Source organism: Glycine soja, chromosome 19, assembly GCF_004193775.1.
Source record: "Glycine soja cultivar W05 chromosome 19, ASM419377v2, whole genome shotgun sequence".
In the NCBI taxonomy this organism is placed as follows: Eukaryota; Viridiplantae; Streptophyta; class Magnoliopsida; order Fabales; family Fabaceae; genus Glycine; species Glycine soja.
The window spans coordinates 2,694,715-2,719,799 of NC_041020.1; the positions used below are offsets into that span (position 1 = coordinate 2,694,715).

General features: G+C 28.5%; 1 protein-coding gene, 1 long non-coding RNA gene and 1 pseudogene across 2 annotated transcripts; 2 read left to right on the top strand and 1 right to left on the bottom strand.

Moving 5' to 3' along the window:
• Positions 1-1,217: 1,217 nt before the first annotated feature.
• Positions 1,218-2,509, bottom strand: LOC114400413 (annotated as a pseudogene).
• Positions 2,510-5,438: 2,929 nt separating this feature from the next.
• Positions 5,439-6,175, top strand: LOC114398031. The gene is made up of 2 exons (XR_003663491.1): positions 5,439-5,714; positions 5,797-6,175. It is a non-coding gene; the product is annotated as an uncharacterized LOC114398031 (long non-coding RNA).
• Positions 6,176-12,272: 6,097 nt separating this feature from the next.
• LOC114400414 (probable serine/threonine-protein kinase PBL11) lies at positions 12,273-22,579 on the top strand. Its single transcript, XM_028362852.1, has 6 exons — positions 12,273-13,002; positions 19,243-19,568; positions 20,228-20,363; positions 21,013-21,152; positions 21,240-21,363; positions 21,993-22,579. Exons 1-6 carry the CDS (start codon positions 12,273-12,275, stop codon positions 22,577-22,579), a joined length of 2,043 nt encoding a protein of 680 aa, XP_028218653.1.
• Positions 22,580-25,085: the final 2,506 nt, after the last annotated feature.

Genomic DNA, 25,085 nt, shown 5'->3' on the forward strand with positions numbered 1-25,085 from the left:
AGTTCGCCAATAACCTCTTTAAGTAGCTAGAAGCTGAAAGTAAGAGTAAAAACATGTTTTGGTTTGAGATGAAGACAAAAAAGAAAATATCAACAACAATAACGCCTTATCCCACTAGGTGGGGTCGACTACATGGATCAACTTCCGCCATAATGTTCTATCAAGTACCATACTTCTATCCAAACCATTAATTTCGAGATCCTTTTTTATAACCTCTCTTATAGTCTTTTTGGGTCTTCCTCTGTCTCGAATTGTTTGTCTTCTCTCCATTTAGTCTACCGGTGTTCTCTCTACATGCCCAAACCACCTAAGTCTATTTTCCACCATCTTCTCTACAATAGGCGCTACTCCAACCTTCTCTCTAATAGCTTCGTTTCTAATTTTATCCTGTCGAGTCTTACCACACATCCACCGCAACATCCTCATCTCCGCTACACCTACTTTATTCTCATGTTGGCTCTTGACCGCCCAACATTCTGTTCCGTACAAAATCGCCGGTCTTATCGCAGTCCGATAAAACTTTCCCTTTAGCTTGATCAGTACCTTTGCATCACATAACACCCCCGATGCTTTTCTCCATTTCATCCATCCTGCTTGAATGCGATGATTCACATCCCCTTCAGTTTCCCCATCATCCTGTATTACAGACCCAAGATATTGTACGGAACAAAATGTTTATATATCTTGACAAAATAAAATTTAGAAATAAGATAAGAATAATGGATGACAATATTTATATATCTTGACTTGATTATATCTAAATTCATTTTCTTAAATAAAAATTATTTTCTGTTGTCCCTCATGCAATTAGAAATTAAGTATATCATGCATTTGTGAAGTTAATCAAATAAAAAAAAATCATGAGGGTAGTAATTGGTACTAGAGAAGTTTCTTCATTTTGGTCCAATCCAACGTTCAAACCTGCAAATTTTAAGATAAGCCATCAAAATTGTTTTGGGATCGATACATAAAAATGGAGTTGATTTCAAGAAATTCATATATATTGCTACAAAATACCGTCGTAGCTATTGTTGTTGTTGATATATTTCATGTTTGATTGACATTCTCAGACTATGGTTGATATTGATATCCTTAAGCTCTTAGTGCATGCAGATATGATGTAGAGTTCTATGCTCCACAAAATAGTGAGAGAAAAAAAATACCATGTTCACTTCAAACAAATATGAATGGAAATTTTCTCACATTACTACCAGTGGTCATTGCAGGTACATATTTATCAAAGCATTTCCAACAATGAGATGAATCTTAAATCCCGACTTCACTATACGACCATGTAATAAATCACCATATGCTAGTGCCACCATACTCGCACAAGTGTTTAGCAGAACTGCAAAAGTGATCTCATTTGGATGCGTATCCTCAAGCTCCATCTTTGTAAATAGATTCAAAGTTTCCTCAAAATGTCCATTTTGCAAATAAGCAGTCATGATGGCAGTCTATGCAACCACATTCCGATCTCACAAGCCATCGAAATGTTTTCTTGCATTTAGAACTTCACCACATTTGGCATACGTGTCTATCTATGAAACACCGACATCGACACGGACACGGACACGTGAACACTTGTAATGTCTAAAATATAGAACGTAGTACGGGTGTCGTGTTGGTGTCGAACACTGACACGGATGAGTGTCGAACACCAAACACAATAAGGGACTGGAGTGTCCGTGCTTCATAGGTGTCTATCAGTGTGCTACCAACAAAGACATCAAATACCAAACCAGTTTTCAACAACTGGGCATGGATCTGCAAACCCAATTGCAAATCTCTAATCTGAAGCGCAAAGGCCTAAAACACTGACATATGTAACACTATCCCAGACTACACATTCATCCACCATCCTCTTCAAAACTTGTGCAGCTTCTCCTTGACATCCTGATTCTACAAGTGCACTCAAGATGCAATTATAATAAAATACATCATCCCCAGGAACAGTATCCAAAATCTGCATGGCTGAATCAACATGAAAGCACCTTGAGTACATGTGAATGAGTGCATTCTTCGCATATTGATGCAACAACAACCCGGACTTCAACAAATACCCATGACACTGCTTCCCCTCTTGGACTCTTCCACTGTCTGCACAAGAAGAAAGAGCAATTGTAAATATATACTCATTGTGGCATGCACTGTCCAATGAAACCAGGTTCCTGAATAGCCCAAGTGCTTCCAACACCTCACCCTTGTGTAAATACCCCACCATCAAGACACTCCAAGAAACCACTTTTCTCTGGGTCAACAGTTTTCTGGCACATTTCAATTGACCACATTCGGAATATAGATTGATCAGTGAATTCATTTGAGTGATGTCACTGTCCTTTGAAGTTTGGTTGCGAACAACCAACTGGGCATGGATGGTTTTGCCAAATCTCAAGCTCTTTGCAGTGGCGGAGAGTTTCAAGAGGTTAGCAAGTTCTTTGAGGGAACAAAAATGTGGCAGATACACAGGAAATGCAGGGGTGGCAAGTGGCAGTTTCTGAACAAGCATTGGGTTACTTTGGATCAATCAAGTAGTTAGGAAACTTGTCTAAGGTACATACTACATCCCTGTTATAATTATAGCCTTATAGGTACCCAAAAACCAAATGCAATATTTAGAATAATTTTAAATTATTTCATACAACATGCTTGTGTTATTCCTCCTACTTCACCATTGAATGCACTTTTATATTTTGAAGAAATTAAATATATACTTTTATTTAATATTTTTTATTTATTTATAAAGTAGTAGAAAGATGACTAAAATACACTTAGTTCTTTAAGCTTTCAATTTTTTAGTTTGGTTCCTTATCTTTTATAAATAGTTAATTTATTTCTTCATAATTTGAAAGAAAGTTAAAATAGTTCTCCCGAAATCATGTTTTCAATTTTTTTTTTATTTTGAACAGTTTTTTTTACTAATTGAGACATAAAACTCGTGTCATTATATTTACGTACATGATATTCGAACAAACAAGCTAAAGTCATAAACATAATAAAAATTGGGTGAATTCAATCAACAACAAAAATATTAAAAATCTAATATTAGATTATTTTTCAGTTATTCATTAGATTTATATTTTATGCAATTTTTACTATGATTTAACCTTTTTTGGTTCGAACATAAGTTGAGTCTCATAATTTTCACCTGATGCATCTATTTTAATTTTGTCTCCTAATAATTATTGTTCTGCTGAAAAACTTAATAATGTTAAAAAATTTAATAATATATTTATTAAAATTAAGAAGAAAAAAAAATAAGAATATTTCAGTAAAATTAATCCTAACAAATACTATTATCTTCGAATCCTTATTTTTTTAATCTATATGAAATAACCTTAAACATCATTATTTTTGGAATGAAGAAAGCAGTGGGCAAATTTACTGGGGGTTAGTTTTAAAAACAAACTTTTAACACGGGGTCTGTCTGGATGTCGCCAGAAGAATCGGTGACATAGTTGTTCGCAGTTCCACTAATGCAGTTGGCGGGATGTCTTTTTTTTTTTTTCGTAGTTCCGCTAATGCAATTGGCGGGATATCTTTTTTTTTTCCGCCCGCTAATACAGTTGGCGGGATGTCTTCTTTTTTTTTTTTTTTGCAGTTCCGCTAATGTAGTTGGCGGGATGTTTTCTTTTTTTTCGCAGTTCTGCTAATGCAGTTGGCGGGATGTCTTTTTTTTTTTTCACAGTTTCGCTAATGCAGTTGGCGGGATATCTTTTTTTTTTTTCGTTATTAGTTTAACTATACAAAGGTGAAAGCAATTCAGTTTCATATGTTATGCATTAAAAGTTCAACTATTTAGGTAAGATAAAAACAAGAATATTGAATCTCAAACGTCAACGTTACATAAAATCTTAAAAATTTAGTTGTGTTTATGTGTCAATTGAGTTACAGGTGATTAATTAAATCCTGTTTCAATATACATAAAAAAAGAAGCAATTCCTGTTTCAATAACTGATGAGTTTTCCAATATTGTCTCCATGTTTTTAATAACTTGACATCTTTTTTATATTTGCACCAATTGTTTAATATGACATGATATTGATGAATAAGGAGATATATCATGATTTTGTTTACACTTATTTGAAATAATAATTTATTTTAATAAAATAATTAATTTTCTATTTTTTAATGTTTATTTAAATAATTTCTACTTAAAAAAATAATTTTTTTGTTTATTTTAAGCAGTAAATTCTATCTACTTTCTTAAAAATAAAAATACTTAATAAAAAAAATGCTTATTATAAAATTATTTTTTAAAAAATTTACAAATTCACCCATATATAATGTTGGCGTATGATGAGAATGTGAGCTTAAGGGTGAAGGAGGAAAAAAAGATCATGAATTTGAATATCTCTTTTGGATATTTTTAATAAAATTAATAAACTAATATTTACTGGTTTAAGAATATAATTTGTTTCATTTTAATATAAAAATTAATATTTATATTAGTGTAATATAAGAGATAAATTATAATTTTTTAATTATAACCAAACCTTAACATATAAATAATTCTTAACTTTTTAAATTATAAAATAAATACTAGTATACTAATAATTTTTCATTAAAAAATTCATTGACTTTTTCATAATTTTTTTTCTTGTATGAGGTTTTCTAATTCCATATTTTAAATAATAATTTTATTTAATAAATAATTTTACATAACTTAATTAGCAATTGAGAACAAAATATATATAATAAACTATTTGAAATAAAATATTTCCTTAAGAAAATTTTGACAAATGTGTCATAAATTATAATAAAAAGACTCATTTAAAATGCAATTTATAAGATGCCTCATATAAATTTTTTAAGGGAGACTAGTATTATAAAGAGCAAAAGAAAGAAATAATGGAAGAAAAAAAAAAGAAATAAAATGCAGCACCTGTCTCATCAATGGGATAGGCGTGACCCTCCAACTCAGCGCTTCTCGCCAACTCCAGTGGCGGCCCCAACATCCAGTTCTTCTGACGACTGACATTCATGCAGGAACAGACTTCCTCTGTTAAAAGTTAAAAACAGACCCCATTGATAAATAATTTTTAAAACTAAACCCCCCTACAGTAAATTTGTCAAAGCAGTGAGGGATCCTGCCATAATATTTTGAGAGAGCTGTAAAATACTTTATATATATTTGTTAAAGGAAGAAAAAAGAATGTGTACCACACATTCATACATACTTTTATCTACTTGAATCGATGTTGTATCATTTGATTTTGCTATATACGGGGATACAAAAATCTAATATATCTAATATCATGTCATATCTAATCTAATATCTAACATCTAATCTAACATCTAATATATCTAATGGAAAGAGTTGCATAGAAAAATTACATTTTTGACCTCACTTGATTTGATGACACATGTCAACTTTTTGATTTTTTTTTATCTTTTTGGTTTTTTTACCCGTCTCTCTCACGAAATAGTTTTTAGTCTTTGAATTTCTCTTTGCGTCTTCTGTGGAGTCTTTTTGCTTCCGTTGTAGGGTTTCATCTCCATTTTCAAACCGGGTTAACCGGTTCAATTTTTTTTATTTTGGTCCTGAATTTTGAAGTTGCAACTCAATCTCTGATCAAGGAAGGAGCAAAGAAAGAAAAAAAGAAGATGCAGCAAGATCTGCTCAAGAAGGTTGTTTCTTTGTCCATGATTGCCCCTTTTGTCTGCAAAGTCTGTTACGGTGCTATGAGATGACACACATGAGTGCAAGCAAGGTAAGTAGTTATTAACCATCGTTGTTCCAATAAGTGTTGTTTGGTTTAAGGGATGATTAATTAATTAATTAATTAATGAAAGGTGGTGGTGATGAATAAGTTTAGATGAAGATGCATTGGCCGAAGGTGCCGAGAGTTTTCTATATTGCTCTGATTTCATGTTTGCGGCGATTTTTTCGGGGAATTATAGGCTAAAAGAGAGCAATGTTGGATTTAGTTGATAAGTGTTTTGGTTTGAATTTGAGTTGTTGCAGTTATTTTGAAGAGACAACAATGGTAGTGACTAATTGTATTTTTTCACTTCTTTTGTTTGAATATTTTGGGGATAATTTGATATGGTGAGTGGTGAATTTACATGTTTAATTTTAAATCTCATACATGTACTATTGTGCAAACCAAAAAAGAAGCACCTTATTGACCAAGGGAAACATATAGATGATATGCAAATGATATATATCAAACATCTCATACTTGATTAATATGCTGACAGCTGTTTGGTCTATAAGGGACAACTTGGTTGGTTTGTGACCAAAGAAACAAAGAAGAAGAAGGAGGATATAGTTCTTGAGTAATTTGTATTGTTTTAAACTACGATTGGAAATATACCTTTGCATGATATAATTAGAAAAAAAAAAGTAAGTGTGAATGATATAATTAGAAAAAAAAATTGTAAAAGTGTGAATGATATAATTAGAAAAAAAAACTCCAAAAATGAAAAATAAAATAAGTTTAGATTAATCCTAACTAGACGTCTAGTAACCTATATTTAAAATTTGGATTTCTTCTGCCTAATTTAATTTCAAGTTACTCCCACTTAGAGCGCGATGTATGCATGAGTATAGTATGTTCACGCATTTATGTAATATAATTGAGACAATAAACCATAAATGTACTTTGTCCATCAAAAGAAGTCTTTTCTAACAATTAAATGAAAATTAAGAAAGAATTTAATGTTGTCAAATTTTAAAGAAAATGAATTCATACATTTTTCTTAATATTCAGAATCAAAAGGACTACATTTGTTTTTTTTTTTTTTTATACAGAAATCATAAGGACTACTACCAACTAACAAGACAATTTATAAGAACATAACTAAACTTTTTTTTTATTCATAAGAACATGACTAAATTATATTCAATTATACATTGATTTTGCGTTCTCCCCATTTTAGTCGAAAAAAGAGCTTAAGGTTGTTTTTGACAAAGTAAAAAGTTAAATCCAAATCGCCTTCAGCCGTAAGACTGTAGACGACTTAGTGTGGTTGAGTTTACAAAGAAGCCAATAAGCAATACCATACAATCGACACAGAGTGGAAAACCTCTGTATCTTAGAGATGAGAAAGGGAATACATGGAGTGTATTGTATGGGAATTAGCCAGGTTTGGAATAGAAACAGGGGATAAATCCACTGTTAAATTCTTACACCTAAACTTCTTAGAAAACTCAGCGCCACTCACATCTGAGACTAAAGACTTATATACAAAGGAATAGTACAACAAAATTACACTTCTGCTCTCACTTGGAGTACACTTCTCCTCTCACTTGGTTGACTCACTTGGATTACACTTCTTCTCTCACTTGGTTGACTCACACGTGTTATTTTTTATTGTTTTTTTTTGGTCTTTTCAGCTTTTTCACTATAACAATATTTGTAGATACCATGACTCCAACCGTTTTACTTTGTCCATCACTATTGTACCAAACACTATTACTCGCTTCTATTACAACAGGACCTTCAAATACGAAAGGATGACCTCCTTAAATATAAGGATAAATATAACTGTTTTAGTAGTATAAGAAATTTTTATATGGAAGTTAATTCAAAGGTTTAGTTTATATAAAAGTTTTTTTTTATCATTAGTCAATCATTTTTTTTGATATAATTTATAAAATAATTATAAAATTTAATAAATTTATCATATATAGTAATTTTGTGATTAAATAATAGCATAATGTGTACACATATTATTCATTTATTAAATTATAGTTTAAGATGATAAAATTATCAAAGTTTATAAGTTATTTTTATTCATTTTAAGAGAATATATAAATATATAAAAAAAGTATAGTTTGTTGGGACCTTCTAATATCACCTCCTTATCTAAACCTAGAGACGAAAATATAATAATAACTACAATAATTTTAGTAATATAAGAGATTTTATATGAAAGTTAATTCAAAAGTTTGATTTCTATAAAAGTTTTTGTATCAATAATCAATCATAATTTTTTTCCAGAATAACTTATCAAATAATTATTATAAAAAATGATAAATTCAACATATATGACAATTTTGTGATGAAATAACAATATAATTTGTGCACATGTTATTCATTTATTAAATTATAGTTAGAGAGAGTAAAATTATCAAAGTGAAATTTTATATGAAAGTTAATTCAAAAGTTTGATTACTGTAAAAGTTTTTGTATCATTAATCAATCATAAATTTTTCCTGTATAACTTATAAAATAATTATTATAAAATTTTTTTATCATATATGATAATTTTGTGGTTAAATAAAATATAATTTATGGACATGTTATTTATTTATTAAATTATAGTTATTTTTAGTTTCTCTTATTCTTTGTGTTAATGGTATCACAATTTATTTGAAGTGATTTCTCATCATTAAAAATATTTTTTATAATTTAATCTATACAGTATAAATATAAAAGAATAGTATATATATATATATATATATATATATATATATATATATATATATATATATATATATATATATATATATATATATATATATATATATATATATATATATATATATATATATATAAAAGAGTATAATTTGCTGAGATCTTCTAATATTACAGGATGCTCCTTATATCTTCTTTTGCTATACATTTTAGGAGTAGGGATTAACTTTTTTAGGCTTAAATATATTTTTTAAAATTTGATAATTATTTTTTTTATTCCTTCAAAAATAATTTGTTTTTATCAAATAACAATATAATTTTTTCCAGCATAACTTACAAAATAATTATTATAAAAAATAATAAATTTGTCATATATGATAATTTTGTGATTAAATAACAATATAATTTGTGCACTTGTTATTCATTTGTTAAATTATAGTTGGAGAGGGAAAATTATCAAAGTGAAATTTTATATGAAAGTTAATTCAAAAGTTTGATTTCTGTAAAAAAAAAAAATTGTATCATTAATCATATCAATCATAAATTTTTTTAGTATAACTTATAAAATAATTATTATAAAAAAATAAATTAATCATATATGATAATTTTTGTGGTTAAATAACAATATAATTTGTGCACATGATATTCATTTATTAAATTATAATTAGAGAGGATAAAATTATCAAAGTTTATATGTCATTTTCATTCATTTTTTAATCAATAAATTGTTGGTCCAATTATATGACTCGAGTTATCCTATATTATTGGCACATCGCTTAAAGAGGGACAAAATGAGAATTTTGAAAAGTGAAAAGAGAAAGAGAACAACATGAGAGATACATGGGACAAGGGCAAAATATGAAGATGTCCATTTTTTTTTAGTAATGGAGAAGATCCAACTCCTTTTATTTACCAAAAAGTAGTTTGAAAAAAAATACAAAAGATTTTTTATACATTTTTCTTATAATTTTTATACTTTTTGACATATTTTACTTTTTAATCTAAGTAGAATATCAGTACTAAAACAAAAAAAAATAGCGGAGCGAAAGAGAATGACCTATGTGTATGGACGAGTAACTAACTAGTTTCAACATAAAAGCATTGCAAATTACACAAATATTTCCTTGCCACTTTTGGAGGCATGACATTAAAAGGAGGAAGTGATAAAAAGAGGAATGGCAAGAAGCAATTTGTGGGGCAGAGGAAGTAATGGCCACACCACTCCATCTCCTACAAAATGGGCTATTTGGCCCATGAGGTTTGCGGGCCATGCTGTTCGGGCAAAAAAAAAAGACATTTGCTATATCCACTTTAGTTATGTACTATTACACTTCCCCTTCATAATTTTTTTTAACACCCCCTAGTGAACAACAAAAATACGATTCCATCATACTATTTCAATAGAATCATACTTCCTTTGTTATTTTTTTTCACCCCTTTAATATAATGAAAATATGATTCCGTTGACCAATACACAATAAAATCGTATTTTCATTATGTATTTTTTATCTACATCCCCATCTCATACAATGAAAACACAATTATATTGTACAACTATATCATATAATCATGTTTCAGTGAAAAGGATATTTTTGAAAAAGAAATAAATGTCAGTCCCTTGGATGGGTCCATTAGCAATGATGATGGGACTAACAGCAACTTCCAAACCCATATCATTCACATGGTGATAGAATACTCTAGGCCCAAAATCAAATGGTCTAATGATTATATTGGATGAAGTTAAATATATAATTTATAAATCAGTTTTTATTTTACTTGTGTTAAAATAATATGATATTGACAGTTTGAGGTAATATTGATGTAAATTTTTCCTTCTTAAAAGTCATATCTAAATTATTTTTAATTAATTAAGAGTATAAAAAACGTACACTAATGATGTATGTATGGAGTATCAAGTAAACTTATTAAAATTAATATTTTGAATATTCATTAATTAGTTAATATGAGAATTAATGAGGAAGAATGAAATATAGGCAGAATATACAAAGTGGGCACGAGTATGCAACAAGTGTCGTGGCATAACGAAAATAAATTTTCCATCACATACTCATTAGCAAATCAAACATTAAGAGGTATATTCACAAAGAACAAGCAACAACAAGAAAAAACAAAGAATAAAAAGTGTAATTAGGAGAAACTATAGTAGAAACGAATTTTATTTCTCTCTATATCTATATATGATATAAGAAAAGTGCAGGCTGTTTTCTGCCTCCTCAATGAAGGTAAAAACATCTTTATAAAGAGATATACGATGAAATGGCCATAAATGTGATTTCTGATCAGTAAAGGTGCTGAACCTGAAAAACATCAGACTTTGTGCAAGCGGTGCACAAGAGAGTGAAAAGAAAAAGAGTGGTTGGGATTGGAATTGCAAATCAGCACACCAAGCACACAGGTTGTGCTTTTATGCAATGGATAGGGGTGGACTATATGTGAATTTAATATAAAAAAACATGTATTTATGTTATAATCTTGACCACATTTATTTATAACATTTAAAATCAATGATTAATTTATAAATATGAATATATAGAACCAATCTATGATAAATTATATTTAGTTATTACTAATGAGGTGGTTAGTTTGTTTGGTTTTTCTTTTGGGTCTTGAGGTATCTGCAAACCGTGTGATTGTTGAACCCATAAAGGTTAAACATGCACATACAAAATTTAACATTAAAAATTGATGAATAAAATATTAATTGAGAATGTCATTGCAGTGATTAACAAAATTAATGCTCTGGACATATTCCATGGCCATGCCTTAAGCCAACTCCAGATGCTAACTTTGATCCTCTCGATCACCTCACCTGAAAGTAAAAAGTAAAGAGGTAACAAATTCTATATTAATTTATATTTTTCCATGAAAAGGATTAATTTATGTATGTATAACATATATAGAATACTTATTATTATTGTTTTTCAATGAAAAAGACATACCAAATAAATGACTTAAGGTTTTAAACTAACCAACAGGTCCCTATACTATTTGAGATTTTTTAGTTAGGTTTTTTAAACCAAAAAAAATTGTAATAATTGAGCCATTGATCGAAAATGTTTTATAATTAAATTTTAAAGTTAGTTTATGATGGCTTAAAACCATCCGAAAATAAGAATTTGTGAAAGTTATTAAGGGGGTGTATTGGATTAAGATTTTAAAAGACTATTTTGGCATAATATTTTTTTATGAATTTTAAAGATTATATATAAATATTATGACTTATCAGATTTCTTTACAAGACTTTTATGATAGATAGTTTGAATTTTAATGAATTTATTTCATAAAAATTTAAAGGATTTGAAAGAATTTTATAAATTTATAAAATTTGAAAGCATCATGTGAATTTTTAAAAACACATTCAAAATTACAAGAGTTAATGGAAAAATAATAAGAAATGATGAGGTTTGGATAAAAAAGTAAAACTAATATAGTTTTTTTTTAAATTTTTTAATAACTAAATTGATTATAGTTTTATGTTCTCTTATACTAACCCTTCTTCCAATAATATTTTCTCATTCTCACTTTTGGATTTGAACAATATAGATTTAAAATTATAAGTTGATTTTTTTAATTACTATAATTATTTCATGATAAATTCAATGATATGTTTAAATGGATAGAAGGGAGTGGTGAGAATGAAAATTTTGTAGGAGAATTAGTTATGTGGATGACCAAAATTAAGGATAACAGTGATGAAAACATTGCATTGAATATGTGGTGGACATAGCCAATATAATTAAAATATGGTTAGTTTTAGCGTACATAAGACAAATATTAATTCTTGAGATGATGGCGGCGATGATGACGAAGCGGGGGCGAGGGCATCCGAAATCCACAGTGCCTTCGTCAACGAAGAATTAGAATTCGCCTGAACCACAATCGGAGATGGAAACAGGGAAGCATGATGAGACTGAAGATGAGAACAAACTGGATGGGGAAAAGCTGATTGAGGAGAGATCCAAAGAGGTGGAAACCCCTAAAGATGATCCGAAAGGAAATCAAGAGGCGAGAAGATTATGGGTTGACGTGATAAGTGAGAATCGAAATCCAACAAAAGGAAGGATGATGTCTTATGTGGCACCGAAAATGGTAGAGGGACAAATTGAAATCGAGATTGAGGATGAGGACATCGAATCTGAAATTAGATATTGGGAAAATGCCCTAATCCTATATGTGCTGGGGGGTGACCTCAATATGAATACGATTAAGAATTTCATGGAGAGAAACTGGAATTTTGTGCAGCTGCCAAACTTGTATTATCACGATGATGGGTACTTCCTGCTAAGATTCAAATCACATGACGATATGGAAGTGGTGGTGATGAAGGGTCCCTATACAATAAGAAGCATGCCGGTGGTACTCAAAGAGTGGAGAACTGATTTTAGTCTGAAGCAGGACATGCTACGAACCATACCGATATGGATAAAACTTCCCAAGCTCCCGTTGTATCTTTGGGGCGAACGAAGCCTTAACAAAATTGGCAGTGCCATTGGTACACCCATGGTTACTGATGAATGCACTACCCACAAACTCAGAGTTTCCTATGCCAGGATGTTAGTGGAGGTCGACATTACTAGAAAATTGGTGGAAGAAATTGCTATCAAGGATAAAGATGGTCGGAAAATGATGCAACCCATTGAGTATGAATGGAGGCCCAAGTTGGATTTGAACAATAATATTTTCTCATTCTCACTTTTGGATTTGAACAATATAGATTTAAAATTATAAGTTGATTTTTTTTTATTTTTTAATTACTATAATTATTTCATGATAAATTCAATGATATGTTTAAATGGATAGAAGGGAGTGGTGAGAATGAAAATTTTGTAGGAGAATTAGTTATGTGGATGACCAAAATTAAGGGTAACAGTGATGAAAATAACATTGCATTGAATGGGTGGTGGACATAGCCAATATAATGAAAATATGGTTAGTTTTAGCGTACATAAGACAAATATTAATTTATAAACCAAACAAAAAAGTGCATATGAGAAAGTATATTTGATATTTTTTTATTTCAAAAGAATAGGAGAAACATATATGATACATACGTGAAGAATATTAAAGAAAGAAGAAAGTATGTGTGATGAAAGTAAAGAAAGTTTGATAATCAATAGAAAAAGAAAAAAAAAAGTCTAACAAAATCTCAAGGATTTTTATAAAATTGTTTGATTGATATTTTATACTAGAAAGTATGATGAAATTCATCAAAATTCTTCTTAAAAAATCCATCAAAATTTGTAAATTTTTTAATACATAAATTATAAGAAAATCCTAATTAAATATCACCGAATTTTGTTGCTCTTATTAAAAAATCTTAAAAGTCTTAATTAAATATCACAAGATTTATTATACTATTTAAAAATCCTGATGAATAATAGAAGACTTTTTATAATTTTTTTAAATCCTTTAAAATTCTAATATAATATACCCTAGGGACACAATTGTAAAATTTTTGTAAGATCAATGATCCAATTACAAATTTTTTAGTTTAGAACCTAATTAAAAAATTCAGAATAGTTCATATACCAATTGATTTTTTTATTATAAGCATGAATTCATTAAAATAAATCTTAACTTGAGAACAAGAAGGGTCCAATTAAGACACTAATCCATATTTAAACAAACCAAATACTTAACGAAATCAAATTCAGTTGATTAAATAAGATATATCAATATTATAATTTTTTTGACATCATCTTTCATTCTTATTAATAAAAAAAAACAAATCAAAACCGCAAAGAGAACCAATGTTCCACTGCTGAGAAACACATAGTACCAAGCAAAAATTATAAACCTCGATCGCAACAAAACATGATCTCCATTTGCACTAATGCACCATTTAAGCATATACCCACCAGATCCATTCAAGAAAGACCCTAAACCCTAAACCTATTGCTTAATATAACCATAATCTAATTAAAACGAAGCAATATATAGAAATTTTCTCCCAAAAATTGAAATTTATAGTAATTTCATATAATTACTGATTCAAACCTTTTTTCTATCTTATTATATATATTTATTTATTTGTCCTTTTGACTGGAAAACGGAATAGCTAGGGTGACTGGCCGACATACCAATGCTATAAATTTTTGAAGGATAAAGATTCCTTTAAATTCTTAAGAATGTAGTCAATTGTATATCGGAAGAGAAATATTTATTTTTTGAAAAATGAGAAAAGGAATATAATAAAAAGGAATTTTTTATTCTCTCTATATAAGGTAAATTCAAACATTAAAAATGTTAAAAAAAATAAAATTAATTTACGTAAAATTAAGAATATTTATCCCTAGCCTACTATTTTTCAATTAAATGATATAACAAATTAATAATTCAAAACAAAGAAATTTACAGAGGTTTTCTGCCCAACGAAAAAAATTTATTTAGTAAGTCCTTCTTGTTATATATCATAATGAAATTAATGTTTAAATATATTTTATCCCTATAAATTTTATTTTTCTATTTTGTTAATTTTACTCATTCAGTCTTTTTATTTAACAGAAAGTGCACTTTCAAGAATTAAATGTACATAATTTTGGTAATGTTAAAAACTAAAAACAAATAAAACTTAATTTGATAAAAAATAATATAATTATTTTATTTTCAGAAAATAAGTATTGCTTTAGAATAACAACAAATGTTTTGACCATATTGTGTTTCCTAAATTTATGTTTTAAATTTTAGTATATAAACTTAAAATTGCATAAGTAATTATGTAGAATTTATTGTATTTACAAAATTTTATTAAAAGAATAAGTTTGAAGGCAGTTACACTTGCAAAAAAGGAGAATTTAAAATTTTTAACATTTTCATATTTATGTTTATAATTAAATAGTATAATATTTTGAGCAAATCAAATAACAATTCCCTTTATAATTTTATGGTAAAAAATATAAATACACAGATAAGTAATAATATAGGAAAATACAGTGACATGCACGGATGTTTATTTTTACATGCTGAGGGTGTTGAATGTTGACCAATGAATTATATGTGAAGGATTAAAATTAATTTTTATTAAAAAAACAAGTATATATTTATGTTATAATCTTGACCACATTTATTTATAATATTTAAAAGCATTGATAAATTATAAATATGAATATAGGACCGGTCTATGGTAAATTATATGTAGTTACTGCTAATGAGGTGATTCGCTTGTTAGGTTTTTCGTTTTAATTTACAGGTATCTTTAAACTGTGAGTCCTAAACTAAAAAAAATACTACAGTTTATCTGAATTACCTAATTCATTTAGATTGAAAAAATTAGTTAATTTACTTGATTGTAATAAATTTATCTTAAATTTATATTTTTTTAAAAAACTATTCTTGTCATTTATATTTCTCTTTTCTAATGGTTTATCACTACATTTTTTTTAATAAAATGTATTTCTAGTATATAAATCATTAATAAAAAAATATTATAAATTGAATCTTATAAAAATAAATATCATTTTAAAGTTGAGTTTTACAAATAAGAAAAAAAAGAAATATACAATACAAAATTAACAATAAAGAATGATGAATAAAATATTGAGAATGTCATCACAGTGGTTAACAAAATTCTATGGACATTGCATCCAATGAATTATTATCATTATCACATGTATGGATGATTGAATATGCAATGTTTAAGTTGTCTCTTAAAATAAAGCAATTAAGTGTTGAAAGTTTCATTCATTCTAGTTCCACGGTCAAGTTGTATGTGTCTGATTAGGTGGCATGTGTAGGAATACTCAGTCAAACAGAACAATAATTATGTCAACAGGTTGAGTTTGACTGAAATTATTGTACTTGCTCACTTCTTTATAAACTCATTTAATGTCATAAGTAAAGAGAATAACCACCCCATACTTTTTAACAATCTTTTTTATATTGGTTGATATTTTTTTTAAATCATTAATTTTGATAAGTTTAGTTTCTAAATTAGTAAAGAAGGTCATTAAATAAAAAATAAAACCCATCAAAATTAATAATTTTTAATTAATTTGAATCAGTTATAAAGAAAATGTTATTAGTATCTCTCTACTAAATATATTATCTTTGAGGTCATCTCTCACATTCTCTTTAACCACTGGGATTCAAGATCAAAACCTACCAAATCTTAAAATACTTTTACAACTATTTTTAATGCATCCAATATTTGTCACATTATTTATTGGCGGTGTTGACCATTTTGCTTTTGTTATTTTTTCAAACTATATATTGTAACGCTTATCATTTTTAATGGTGTTTATTATTTTATTAATAAAACTTATTAAATCTGTTTTAGCTCTCAATAAATCTTATGAGGAAAAAAAAAAAAAGATATACCATGATAATATGTAACTTTTTTAATTTTAATTCAATGGTATATACCATTGGTATGTTTTGTATAAAATAGAAATTAAAAAAAAAATAAAGACATTAAACCACATTATACTATTACATAACACAAACAAACCTCAACAATTCTGGTCTAGGATCTTTGTCCTATCCTCCTAGTAGAAACATTTTTCATTCCCAATCTTTAGTGAGTACTTACTCCCTCTTCATCTCTTTTATTCCATGTATGATATTTTTTTATGTCAACCTCTTCCTGTCTTTTTGTCAATGGTATGATTATTTGGTTCTCTCTTTTTGTGTAACACGGACGATCATATTCAACCCTGTTACCCCAAACTTATAATAATTTTTGGGTGATTGTATTGAATTTGTGTAATTTTTTTTTATCAAATCCAAGTTGAACCAACTTATCAACAAAACAAAAATTGACTTCAAAATATCTAAGTATATTAAGATCATTTGACTTTGTCACAAGCATCTTTATCGACTTTTTTCTTACACCGTGTGTTAGTGTGTTGCTATTTGTCTTTGTTTTCATCAATTTTGTGTATGTCAATGTTCTAGGATTCTAAATCCAAAATATGGAGACCACAAGTGGTGCTGGTAATAGGATTGGTTATAGGAGTGCAAGAAGATTCAAGGGGGAGAGAAATAAAGATGTCACCTACGAAGAAGGCTCAAATTTTTTGAAGAAATTGAAGATTTTCCTAGGCTGCATGTTTTTTAGTTCAAAACAGGAAGACTCGAGGAGTGACAAGAGCAGACAGGGTAAAAACAGGCATCTATGTTCTACTTTTTTAGAATTCCACCTTGACAGTACAAGCACCCATTATTTTTTTAATCTATGTTCCAGCATTAAATTATTTATGACATTTATTATTTCTCTTTCTTTTGATTCTCTATTATATAAATAAATCAACTAATCATTTTGAAAATATTTAGTATCCTATTAAATACAGATACAATAAAATTGAATAAAGAGATCAAATTAACTGAGTAGATGTGATCTTTTAGATGTTCTTGAAATTATCTTTATTGGTTCTTGTTCTGAGTAACAAAGTACATGAATATATAATTTTAAAATAAAATTAGTAAATGAAAATTTATAATTATTTACATTAACTTATTAAACAGTTGATTTGAACAAGTTTATTTAAATAATTAAATTGTTATGATTTTTTTAATTTATCTTAAACAACTAGTTGTAAATGGAGTTTTTCAGAGTGTTGTGTATTTTAAAAAAAATTGTGGTCAATTTCTTTCATCATGTTATCATTAAAAAATAAAATATGTCAAGTATAATAATTTATTAAAGTAAATTATCAAATATTTCCTTATAAACTATATTATTAACATTTAAACAAGAGAAAAAAATATAAAATAATTAACTTAACTAAAAAAAATAATCAAATATATATGAGTCTATATTTATAGCACATAATGATAATAATGGTCATGAAAAAAAAATCATAATAATAGTGTGAGTAATTTCACACTTATATAATTTCTCACTCATATAATTAATATGAAATAAGGGACAAAAAAAGTATGATAAGATTTTTTTTTTCATTTTCAAGTCTATTTTTTCTATATTAAAAGTATAAATTCAAAAGTAATCTAAAAATAATAAATATGAATATATAATATAGTTATTAATTAATTAATTTTATTTTATTTATTATATAATGTTAATATGTAGTAATTTTTAAATGCATTTATCATCAAAATTAAAATTGATTTTAAATTAATGAAATAGTATAATTTTTATTAAATAGATATAATTTCTAATTATTTTAAAACAATATTTTTAATAATTTAAAGATATAAATTTAATTATGTGATAATGTTAAAGATTTGCATTGACTAACCTTATCCTATCATAAGTTGAATACTCTCATTTAGTATAATTAAAATTGTGTAACTTTATTATTGTCATTATTATTATTTTCATTAAAATTGAATAAGTGAGAACGAATACTACACTTTGTAGTAGTTACATGATTTCTCATTTTATTAATTTTCTCTATTTCTATTTAATAAAAATATTTGTTTTATTAAATCAATTTTCCAAATTCTCTTTTGCAATACACCTACTTATATCTTATATAAAAAGATACTTAATACATTTGTATTTATAATGATGCTATTCTAGTATATTATTATTAAATTGTGTAAAGATAGATAATAATAATATATAAATAGATATTATAAATATATTCATAAATTATATAAATAGATATTTTAGCATGTTGTATTTATTAGTTGTATAAAAAATGAGCATAAGTTGTATAATAAAAATTATTAATGTGATTAAATTTTAAGTTTAGATTATTTTGTCAAAATAACGATTATTATAAAGTGTAAGTTTTGATTCAATGGTCCTAAAACTTTTAAATGATATTTACTTTATATATGTATATTGCATGCTACAAAACGGACAATTTAGGATCTTCCTCATTGCTCTATACATTTTATGTTGTTAATTAAATTTGCATTTGCTATCTTATATTTTCCATCTAATCAACAGGAAGAAATGTTACAAATGATTTGGTTAGACACCAACCAGTTACCCAAAGATCCTTATCCACCAAAAGGTCAAAAAGATCCTCAGCCACCAACTTAAGCCAGGAAATAATCCAAGCTTCTTCCCTTCGAAGATTCACCTTTAATGATCTTAAGTTGGCAACAAGAAATTTTGAGTCTAAGAATCTTCTTGGTGAGGGGGGTTTTGGAACTGTGTTGAAAGGTTGGGTCAATGAGCATGAGAACTTTGCAGCACGACCTGGAACAGGGACTCCAGTTGCAGTGAAGACTCTCAACCCAAATGGATTTCAAGGTCATAAAGAATGGCTTGTATGTGACGTACCATTCTAATCCTACTATATTTCTTTATATTTTAACAATTTATTTAATTTCCATCATTTTTTAAGCAAATTACTTTGACACATCCTTTGATTTCTTGAGATTGCACAAAATATCCTATCTTTCGAACCCCTCTAGTAATCCCTTTTAATTGTTCTAAATACATTACATTGACACCCTTATTTCACAAAAAGACACACATTACAATGTGTGCCCTCTAAGGGAAATATTGTAAATGTTAAAAAGGCAAGAGTATTTTACACAATCTCAGGATATCAAGGAAGGTATTAGTGTGTAATTTTGCTCATTTTTTGAAGAGACAAAACAAAATTTTATTCTCATAAACTTATCAAAGCCACAAGATGTGACCTAAATATATAAGCCAAACATTACAGAAATTATTTGTTGCCATATGGTTGCAGCACCAAATTAACATCATCCCTAAACACAAGAAAATTTAAACACTAAATCCATCCAGAAAGCCTTCCTAAACATAGTTTTTCTAGGCTTAGAAACCACAATGAAACCACAATGCTAGAATCAAATAAACATAAAGGCTGCAACCATAGTGTAATTTTACTCATTTTTATTTGGTACAAAGTGCTATGATCGATTTACAATTGAATCTTTTACTGTTTCATGCATGGCAGGCTGAAATTAATTATCTTAGTGAGCTCCATCATCCAAATCTGGTTAGATTGGTTGGCTATTGCATCGAAGATGCTAAAAGGTTACTAGTATATGAGTATATGTCTCAAGGAAGCTTAGACAACCATTTGTTCAAGAGTATGTCCTAAATTCAACTTATTGTTTCATAGAAATTTTTATTCTAATATATTAGTAAATGCATTATTTAGTTAATTTTTTAATACTGATTGTATGGTTTGAAGATTTTTATTTGTTTTTATTTTCATCTTTTAATTATTTTAAATTTCTCAAATGTCACTTTATTGTTTAATTAGAAATAAACACACCCTTATATTTTTAATTAAGAAAAAGAAATAAAATATAAATTATGTGCATGATTGCAAAAAGAAAAGTGACGGAAGATTTTGGAACAATCTAAGATCAGAAAATCAACATTTTCTTAAAATCAAATGTAAAATTATTTCTAAGCCTTTAACTTTAAATATGGAAGATGCATGCTTTCTTATTCTAAATATATTATCAATATAAAGGTTCTGATGCTATTAGGGGATTGAATTATAAGTGTGCCATTTAATCTCGTATTGCCTTGTTTTGTTGTCCTCATTCAATGAACAAAATGAGTGCACAATCCAATCTGAATTCACCTTCATCATAATGTCGCATGTACCTTCAATTTTGTTTTAGTGTGAATTTCCCATTTATTTAGCTTAACAACTTGGTTGATTAATTAATATGTATACGCTAGACATATATCATTGAATTAACAAGTAACATTGTCATGTATCAGCGGCAACTAAGCACCTTACATGGCCTATCAGAATGAAAATTGCAATTGGTGCTGCTAATGCCCTTGCATTTTTGCATGAGGAAGCTTCAAGGCCAGTAATATTCCGAGATTTCAAGACATCTAATGTCCTATTGGATGAGGTAATAACTTGAATGTTCCATTGCTTACTATACTAACTTTCAACATATAAACACCTTTACTTACCTCTTAATATCATTCTATTTTAGGACTACAATGCAAAACTTTCTGACTTTGGGCTTGCCCAAGATGCTCCAGTGGGAGATAAAACTCATGTTTCCACTGAAGTAATGGGAACACAAGGCTATGCAGCCCCTGAGTATGTGATGACGGGTTAGTATGCTCTCAAACATCTCATTTTGTTCAACCAAATGTTACTATTCATGTGTAGCATACAATCACAAGCTTTATGAAAATACCTAGCTAGTTAGGGCCATGTTTAATTAATTTGATACCATGATAAATCTTAAACGAAGTCAATTCAATAGGATCTATGAACAAATGTTATTCTTCATATTTAACATAAACAGAATATTGATTATCTTTCATAAAAACATATAATAATTTGTTTACAAAAAGTATTAGATTAGAGAGTTGCCAAAGTACTCATGTATATAAATATAAATCTAGGGGTTTTGGTATGTACAATTAGTTTTTGGGTCATTAAATGCATAAAATCTAAGTTTCCATACTAAATAGCAAAATAGATGACATGATTTTATTAAACGGAAAATCATACAACTTTTGGTTCAAAACCAACTATACCGAAACCTCCAAACTTATTAGGGCAACATAGAATTTTTCTTCTTAATTTCTGTTTTTGTTTTCTTATCACATCATATCACTCACGAAGCAATATATGTATGATTTATGCTTCAATGTTGCATATGGTGCTAGTTTCTACTCCATTGGGTCGGGATCTTTGGAGTTGCTAATTAAGAAGATGCATGTTGTTGTCACAGGACACCTTACTTCCAAGAGTGATGTCTATAGCTTTGGGGTGGTTCTACTTGAAATGCTGACAGGAAGAAGAGCCGTGGATCAAAGAGTTCCTAGGAAGGAGCAAAACTTGGTGGAATGGTTGCGTCCTCGTCTTAGGGAGAAAGATAATTTTCACTATCTAATGGATCCAAGACTTGGAGGTCAATACCCAATGAAAAGTGCTCGTAGGGCATTGTGGTTGGCCACTCACTGTATTCGTCATAACCCTAAATCAAGACCCCTTATGAGTGAAGTGGTTCGTGAGTTGAAATCTTTGCCTCTTTTTCGTGATGATGATGACATGGTTTCTCAACCTGGTCCCACAACTTCATCAGTTTCCTCAGTCTCAATTCCCTCAACCTCACTTCAAAGATTGGATGTAGGCCCCTCCAACCATGGTGGTGCGAACAAGTATGGCCTCAGAACAGGTCAATCACCATACGTTCGAAGGCACTTTCAAGCCTATCCTCTACCTCTTCCAAATCCTGGTGTTGGATCTTCATCCAATCCTACTGTTGCATCTTTGTCCAATGTAGTAGTTAACCCTAGTGTTCGACAACCGATCTAAAAGTTATTTTTAACCGTTTTAAAAGTTTTATGCTGTAGTTTACCCTAGTGTTCTGGTTAAACTCCAACAGTCTCTTTTTTTTTTTTTTGAATAACAGTCTTCTTTCTTGTTATGTGGAAGTTCTTTTTTGATAACCTTAGAAATCAAGGTGAGAAAAATGTCAATTCGACTAATGTTTATAAAGACAGCTCTGATAAGCTTTTAACTAGATTATCATATTAATTTCTCGTATGTATGACAAAGTCTACAATACAATCTAATATTTTATGATAATGATTATATAGTTAAGTGATGTGACAGATTAAGCCTACAATTTTACAAAATTGTCTTATGTACAAGATGGATTAAGGTAACGGAGCACATTAGGCTAGCTATTGAAAGCGTAATTTTTTTGAAGTCAGACTGATATTAGAGCAATCTAGAGTAATTTTGATCTTAGAGCAATTAGTAACGTTAGTACTTTGCATATACGTACAGATCATTCCATTGTAAAGGAAAATTTACTTAAACAAATGGATATAATTCAATTCCAAGATGTGGCACCCGAGCAATTTGTTTATATATTAAATAATATATAGTTTCTAGCTACATGCTATTTTTTTTATCAGTTATTCTAGCTACATGCTATTAGATATGTACCAAAATTAAGCTAGAATCTCTCTAAACCTTAAGAAGAAAAATATTTTTAGTGTCTCATTGGTTAAGTGAATCGGGACCCATGAAAGTTTATGTATTGTTTGTATCGATTGATTTCGCAAAGGAAGAAAATAGTAAGAGGGAAAACATGCATGATTTTTTTTATTTAAAAATATTTTTCTTTCATTTAATATGTGGGGAAAAATAAAAAATAAAAGCTTATATAGAGCCAATATGTTTAAGCTCAAGCGAGCATACGAAGGGAAGATAAAAAAGAGTCATATTACAAATATATATTTATCTGATGTGCAATAAAAATTATATTTTTTTACTTTTTACTTTTTTATCCAACTAAATATGTAAATAGAGTTCATTCTTTTAATTTACTTTTTATATATTTTTCCTTTTTACTTTCTTGTCCAACTATAAGTAAATACTTTTAATTCAAATAGTAAAATGTATACATTTTTAATCTTTTTTGCTTTCTTCTTTTCCTTCTATTTTTTTCAGTCGAATTTTTATTGAAGAAAGCTTTTTTTCTTGTTTGCCTAACATACTATGAAATATTAAATGTCATTATACCAAAAGTAATTTTTAGTCGCAATTATTTTAAGTCTTAGCGACAATATATTTTGGTACTAAAATATTTACCAGCAATTATTGTCTGGCCGCTGCATCCGGTCACTAAAAGCTTTAGCAGCAATTATTACGAGTGCTGGTAAAGGCTGCTTTTATTGTACAAAGAAAAACGTGTACAATTAACAGCAATACTAGCGGCAATTGAAATTGCTAGTAAAGGTAACTTTCCCACTCCTAGGTTTCACAACTTTTATTATTGTGTAAAAAGCTGGTTTATTTCTAGGAAATTAATAACGGTACAACTATCCACATCCGGACAATGCTAAAAACTAGCAATATATGAGATCAAATGCATATTGTAAACTACTGTCATGATCTCATATAAACAATGAAATAGACCAAACAAATAAATAGTAAATTACAAAAAGACCTGCTGATCCAATTCCAAGACCTTTGTATTATAGTCAATTGCACTAGCTCAGATTCACCACCAAATCTTGCCATCAAAATCAAACAACACAACAACATTGATTTGACTGGATAAATAATTTACCATTGCTTTAGTATATTCTGACTGTTTAGGTGGAAAAACTAAATATCCAAACACAGGTTCTCTCTGAGTTATTCCAACTCCTTGGGTTTGAAAGGCGTTGCTTTTCCTACACCAAATAGAACAAAAATTATCACGTTTGTATGTAGTTGCCACCATAATAAGAAATGAGAAATTGGAAATAAGATTTGTATGAGTTGATGTACAAAGACTTCACTGAACTCAAATTCCTCATGACCATGAGAATCATGGTTTGACTTCACTTGCAAGCTTTCATATGGCTTTGAAGTGGCGTATAGGATTCAACCCTGTGCCTCTGAAGTAGTATAAATATTATAGAAGTTAAAACCAAAACAAAGATAAAAGTCACGTGTAAACAAAGAGAAAACTTAAAAAATACAAAACTAAGCATACAGATTCATTTTGCTTCTTCAAAATAAAAGGATTTTGGGAAAAGCATCCTGGGCACAAAGACAACAACCAGAAGCAAAAGCACTAGCTAGTAAAAACAAAACAAAGCATTTAAGCTTTATTCATATAGAAATACACCATTAAGATTTAAAAAGATGCCAAGGGAGTGCTGGAAGTTAACCAACCTGCAAAATTTTCTGACCAACAAAGAGCAGGCTCATCTGAGCTACTCCAAGAAGAATTATGACATTTTCATTTTTCAATGAGTTTAGGATTGGTAGTTCACTTTGTGTACCATGACATACAGGATTCACTCCGAAAGGGTAAATT